General features: G+C 40.4%; 1 protein-coding gene across 1 annotated transcript; it reads left to right on the forward strand.

The window, feature by feature from the left end:
* Window positions 1–820: 820 nt before the first annotated feature.
* LOC148729799 (uncharacterized) lies at window positions 821–3,762 on the forward strand. The gene is made up of 4 exons (XM_088761640.1): window positions 821–937; window positions 1,663–1,928; window positions 2,250–2,427; window positions 2,766–3,762. Exons 1-4 carry the CDS (start codon window positions 883–885, stop codon window positions 3,056–3,058), a joined length of 792 nt encoding a protein of 263 aa, XP_088617766.1. The 5' UTR covers window positions 821–882; the 3' UTR covers window positions 3,059–3,762.
* Window positions 3,763–6,896: the final 3,134 nt, after the last annotated feature.

A 6,896-nucleotide genomic window follows, 5' to 3' on the forward strand; every position in this document is an offset into this window, starting at 1 on the left:
CTAAAAGGTTCCCTGCGAATTTTCTCTAGAAATTAGAGACTCACTAACGTTCCCAGTGAATCAGTCCGTGAAATATGAATTCAAACGATGGCTGCTTTGAAACTTCTTCGAAATCTCACGCAAATTTCGTTTCGGACCGAAGTTCGTCGAAAAGGCTAGAATTTTGTCAAATTTCGTCGACGGGCGTTTGCATACCTTTTGCACAATACTGTATACTGAAAATGTTTACCGGATCGAGTGTCCGGGTTCGTACCCCCGGCAGTGACATTGTGTTGTGTTCTTAGGCAAGACACTTTACTCTCACAGTGCCTCTCTTCACCCACTCTTGTAGAAATGGGTACCGGCAATTTAATGCTGGGGGGGTAACCCTGCGATGGACTGGCATCCCATCCAGGGGGGAGTAGAAATACTCCTAGTCGCTTCATGCCACAGAAACCGGAGTTAAGCACCGGCCTAATGGGCCACTAGGCTCGTAAACAGACTTTACCTTACTTGTTACGCGGCGCTGGTTGATATCGTGGCAAACGATCACTTGGATTTTAACGACGCAAACTGGGGTCACGTTATCGAAAACACAAGCGCGACTGCGACAAAGAACCTGCGCGCGCTGAGCCTTTTCCATAATTCTGTTTGATAAGAATAGCATCAAAAGTTGCAGAAGAAGTAAAACACCACAAAAATACCAAAGAAAAAGGGAAAAAATTCTCCTGTTAGCTTGAATGTCGCGTTCTGCACAAGACCACGCAGCAACCAATCACGTTAATTGTCAAAAATGACTGTTTCTAAATTGGCAATTAACCTTTATGACGTCACATTTCTGTGACTTTTCTTTCGGAGAGCCTCGGAGTTATTTATGCAGAGATGATTTCCTAAAAAAATGAGATGAGAGTGATTTGGATCGTGATTTTTGCTTTTGCAATTGCCGCATTTGGCAAAGGTTAGTTGCATTTCTACTTTATTTGAGTAATTTTCGAAATTTGACGAGATTTCTATTTACTTTGTGGCCCGAGTAAAGGGCGCGAAGACGGAAAAATATGGTGCATGTTATTTTTGTTGTTTGTGTCACTTTGAATTCCTTGCCGAGAACCTCAGGTTTATTTTGTAACTAGATGGACAATAGGAGCTATTCCTAGCGTACCCATCTCAAATATAGCTGTCGCTAAGTCTAAGACATCTGAAATTCAGGCAGCAACAACGAAAAAGCTAATCGATGAAAATTAGCCGTGAGAATAGGCGGGGTAAAAGTGAAGTATGTCGATTCGCTCTTTTTCTCCCTCCCTCCTTTTTTAAAAGGTAAAACAGAGGAAATCTTACCACTAAAGACCTACTCATACAAAAAAAAAAAATAATAAATCGAAATAGTTAGCTTTTGTCCCACCAAAGGTACCAGTCATTTCTTTTCACTTGCTAGAACCACAAACGCTGAGAAATATATAAAATGGATCAAGACTTTTAGAAATCGTCTTCAGATTGGAGAGATATATTTAACCAATAACAACGAATGTGTAGAAAAAAGAGGTCAGTCAAAACACCAAAGTGGTAAAAGTGGTAAAAGTGAACGTTATTTGAAATCTAACCTATGTAGGCCAGAGGCGTATACGTAGCGGCACAGAAACGATCTTTTGAAACGACAATCCTGGCATACGTTTGTTTTATCTGTAGGAGATTCTCTACCATCAACAAGTCTCAAAGAGACAGGTAGCTTTCCCGTGTTTTCATTGAAGCCTCTTCAAAACAGGCTCTATGACAGCACAGAGGATTTTACTGGAACTGTCCAAGATGCCAGTAGAACAACATCTACCCGTGATGGGATTACCGACAGCGGAGGGCCAACTCTTCCAGCTAAATTGAAGAAATCATTTAACATCGGAAAGAATATCTTGAGGAGAGGGGAGAACCTACTAAAATCATTAAAAAAATTAAAAAAGGTAAGGTCAATTTACGAGCCTTAAAGGTTCACCCTCTCAGAGTTTATCTCAGCTTCTGTAACATGAGTCTATTTGGAGTGTTGATACTCTCAGTAGCATTTGCCCTGCCCAGAGCACAACCCCATGTTTCGTCTCTTGTGGCTCACCGATGCAGTGTTCTGGAAGTCTTCGATGAAGTATTGTTCTACTGTATCACACACATGACGGCTTCTCGAAAGCTTTTTGGCTCCCTGTTTGTGCATGGTGTTTTGTAAATCTTTTCATATTTTGATGCAATGGTTATGACATGATGTAGTATCTTTGTTTGATATTTACTTCAAGGTTGCTCTTCCTAATGACAAAGTGAGTTCTAGTGAGACTCAGCACTTTCAATCTGAACCCTTCACCCAGAGGGGGTCTGGTGAGGGTCAGAATCCAGATCCAGAGGCTACCACCAACTGGGCTTCTTATGAACTCGAATATGACGCGTCTGGTTCAGGGGAGCAGGAAGAAATGCAACGTGAGTCTGGAACTAGTGTGCGTCTGTTACTTTTCTGAGAATTGTAGGGTTCTGGTTTTACACGACGAATACTTTTCATTCCATGCTAAATGTAACTGCGAACACTGAGAAATCTTTATAACGGATCAAGATTTTTAGAAATCGTCTTCAGATTGGAGATATAAATTTAACCAACATGAACAAATGTGTAAAAACAAAATGAGAGGACAGTCAAAACACAAAAGAGGTAAAATGCACGTTCTATGAAATCTAACCTATAGAGGCTAGGGGTACCGGTGTAGCGGCACAAAAACGATTTTTGTAACGAAAATCCTGGCATGCGTTTGTTTTATCTGTAGGAGATTCTCTACCATCAACAAATCTCAAAGAGACAGGTAGCTTACCCGTGTTTTCATTGAAGCCTCTTCAAAACAAGCTCCATGATAGCGCAGATGATTATGCTGGAACTGGCCAAGATACCAGTGCAATTCCACCTACCCGTGACGGGATTACCGACAACGCCGGAGGGCCAACCCTTCGAGCTATATTGAAGAAATCGTTTAACATCGAAAAGAATATCTTGACAGGAGGGGAGAACCTACTAAAATTATCAAAAAAATTAAAAAAGGTAAGGTCAGTTTACGAGCCTTAAGGTTCATCCTCCCAGAGTTTATCCCACAGAGCTTCTTTAACACGAGGCTACTCGGAGTGTTGCTACTCCCAGCAGCATTTACCCAGCATGCCTCGGGGCACAACCCCACGACCCTGCCATGTTACAAGCCCGAAGTTTTTTGTCTCCGGACTTAGCACCCACTCTAATTCTTCAATCGGGAAGTTTTAGGATTCTGCTCTCTCTTGTAGACAAAACTGATCTTTAAAGCTGATCAGTAAAGGCATACATGGATAATTATTTTAGTTGTATGATTGAAAAAGATGTATAACCATTGTCGCTCTTGATTTTACTCCAGCTCAAAACATGAAAGTAATCTACAGAAAATATAACGTTAGCAAGTTAAAAGTGAAACGCCAGGCCTTCAAACTGTAGCTATAGATTTTCAGTCTAAATCTTATTATTACCACTGGACCATGTCGCTTATTCCTCGCTTTTTTGATAACGATGTGCTTTTTTTAGTTCTAATTATTTCGATGACGTGGTAATGATTTGATATAATGGCCTTGTTCTACTTCTACTTTTAGGTTAATAATAATAATATCTAGAACACAAATTTGTGGTTCTAATTCTGGCTTTGCATCTTTTGGCTCTCCCTTGTAGTGTTCTAGAAGTTTTCGGTAGTGTGGCTTGTAGATAGCTTATTGGTACGCTATTTGTTGGATCACAGAGTTTTTTTGAGGCTTTTTTTTTTTTATTTTGATGATGTAGTCATGATAAGATATATTGGCTATGCTCCACTTCCACTGAAAGACCACTCCTCCCATTGATAAATTGTTCTCGTTGACAGCTTGTAGAAAGCTTTTTGCCTCGCTATTTGTGAATGGCGTTTTATAAATCTTTTCTTATTTTGATGCTATGGTTATAACAAGATATATTATCTTTGTTTGACAATCACTTTAAGGTCACTCCTCCTGATGAAAATGTGAGTTCTGGTGAGACTCAGCTCTTTCAATCTAAGGCCTACATCCAGAGGGGCTCTGGTGGGGGTCAAAATCAGGATCCAGAGTCTAGCCCCGACTGGGCTTCTAATGAACTCGAATATGACGCTTCTGGCTCAGAGGAGCAGGAAGAAATGCAACGTGAGTCTGGAACTAGTGTGCATCAGTTACTATTCTGAGAATTGTAAGCTTCTAGTCTCACACGACAACAAACACCTTTCATTCATACTAAATACAATTGTGAACGCTAAGAAATATCGAAAATGGATCACAATTTTTAGAAATCGTGTTCAGATTGGAGAGGCATAATTAATAAATAACGAATGTGTAAAGGAAAGAGGACGGTCAAAACACCGGCAAAGGAGTAAAATGCACGTTTTTTGAAATCTAACCTATGTTGGCCTGGGGCCGAGGTAGCGACACAAAAATGATCTATTTTGTAACTACAATCCTCGCATGTGTTGTTTCATCTATAGGAGATTCTTTACCATCAACAAATCTCAAGGAGGCAAGTAGCGTCCCCTTGTTGTCATTGAAGCCTCTTCAAAACAGGTTCTATGACAGCACAGATGATTTTACTGGAACTGGCCAAGATGCCAGCGGAACAACATCTACCCGTGATGGGATTACCGACAGCGGACGGCCAACCCTTCCAGCTAAAGCGAAGAAATCGTTTAACATCGGAAAGAATATCTTGATGAGAGGGGAAAACCTACTAAAATCATTAAAAAAATTTAAAAAGGTAGGGTGAATTTCGAGCCTTAAGGTTCATCCTCTCAGAGCTTATGCCAGCTTCTGTAGCACGAGTCCACTCGGAGCGTTGCTATTTCCAGTAGCATTTACCCTGCTGAGGCATAACCCCATATTCCGTATTTTGTGACTCACCAATGCATTGTTCTGAAAGATTTCGGCAGAGCATTGTTCTACTTTATCCCCTACACAATAGCTTATAGTAAGCTTTTTTGGCTCACTGTTTGTGTGTGGCATTTTTAAACTCTTCTTATTTTGATGCTCTGGGTATGACAAGATATAGTATCTTTGTTTGATATTTACTTTAAGGTTACCTCTCCTAATGACAAAGTGAGTTCTGGTGAGAGTCAGCCCTTTGAACCTGAACCCTTCACCCAGAGAGGATCTGGTGAGGGTCAAAATCCGGATCCAGAGGCTACCCCCAACTGGGCTTCTAATGAACTCGAATATGACGCGTCTGGTTCAGGGGAGCAGGAAGAAATGCAACGTGAGTCTGGAACTAGTGTGCGTCTGTTACTTTTCTGAGAATTGTAGGGTTCTGGTTTTACACGACGAATACTTTTCATTCCATGCTAAATGTAACTGCGAACACTAAGAAATCTTTATAACGGATCAAGATTTTTAGAAATCGTCTTCAGATTGGAGATATAAATTTAACCAATATGAACAAATGTGTAAAAATAAAATGAGAGGACAGTCAAAACACAAAAGAGGTAAGATGCACATTCTATGAAATCTAACCTATAGAGGCTAGGGGTACCGGTGTAGCGGCACAAAAACGATTTTTGTAACGAAAATCCTGGCATGCGTTTGTTTTATCTGTAGGAGATTCTCTACCATCAACAAATCTCAAAGAGACAGGTAGCTTACCCGTGTTTTCATTGAAGCCTCTTCAAAACAAGCTCCATGATAGCGCAGATGATTATGCTGGAACTGGCCAAGATACCAGTGCAATTCCACCTACCCGTGACGGGATTACCGACAACGCCGGAGGGCCAACCCTTCGAGCTATATTGAAGAAATCGTTTAACATCGAAAAGAATATCTTGACAGGAGGGGAGAACCTACTAAAATTATCAAAAAAATTAAAAAAGGTAAGGTCAGTTTACGAGCCTTAAGGTTCATCCTCCCAGAGTTTATCCCACAGAGCTTCTTTAACACGAGGCTACTCGGAGTGTTGCTACTCCCAGCAGCATTTACCCTGCATGCTCGGGGCACAACCCCACGGCCCTGCCGTGTTACAAGCCCGAAGTTTTTTGTCTCCGGACTTAGCACCCACTCTAATTCTTCAATCGGGAAGTTTTAGGATTCTGCTCTCTCTTGTAGACAAAACTGATCTTTAAAGCTGATCAGTAAAGGCATGCATGGATAATTATTTTAGTTGTATGATTGAAAAAGATGTATAACGATTGTCGCTCTTGACTTTACTCCAGCTCAAAACAGGAAAGTAATCTACAGAAAATATAACGTTAGGAAGTTAAAAGTGAAACGCCAGGCCTTCAAACTGTAGCTATAGATTTTCAGTCTAAATCTTATTATTACCACTGGACCATGTCGCTTATTCCTCGCTTTTTTGATAACGATGTGCTCTTTTTAGTTCTAATTATTTCGATGACATGGTAATGATTTGATATAATGGCCTTGTTCTACTTCTACTTTTAGGTTAATAATAATAATATCTAGAACACAGATTTGTGGTTCTAATTCTGGCTTTGCATCTTTTGGCTCTCCCTTGTAGTGTTCTAGAAGTTTTCGGTAGTGTGGCTTGTAGATAGCTTATTGGTACGCTATTTGTTGGATCACAGAGTTTTTTTGAGGCTTTTTTTTTCTTATTTTGATGATGTAGTCATGATAAGATATATTGGCTATGCTCCACTTCCACTGAAAGACCACTCCTCCCATTGATAAATTGTTCTCGTTGACAGCTTGTAGAAAGCTTTTTGCCTCGCTATTTGTGAATGGCGTTTTATAAATCTTTTCTTATTTTGATGCTATGGTTATAACAAGATATATTATCTTTGTTTGACAATCACTTTAAGGTCACTCCTCCTGATGAAAATGTGAGTTCTGGTGAGACTCAGCTCTTTCAATCTGAGCCCTACATCCAGAGGGGCTCTGGTGGGGGTCAA

This window comes from Stylophora pistillata, chromosome 5 (assembly GCF_964205215.1).
Source record: "Stylophora pistillata chromosome 5, jaStyPist1.2, whole genome shotgun sequence".
In the NCBI taxonomy this organism is placed as follows: Eukaryota; Metazoa; Cnidaria; class Anthozoa; order Scleractinia; family Pocilloporidae; genus Stylophora; species Stylophora pistillata.

Bases quoted from the DNA above. Each gene is read 5' to 3' on its own strand.
- LOC148729799 (XM_088761640.1), top strand. From the start codon at position 883: ATGAGAGTGATTTGGATCGTGATTTTTGCTTTTGCAATTGCCGCATTT. The intron at 938-1,662 runs GTTAGTTGCATT...TTTTATCTGTAG, and splicing joins AATTGCCGCATTTGGCAAAG to GAGATTCTCTACCATCAACA. The intron at 2,428-2,765 runs GTGAGTCTGGAA...TTTTATCTGTAG, and splicing joins GGAGCAGGAAGAAATGCAAC to GAGATTCTCTACCATCAACA.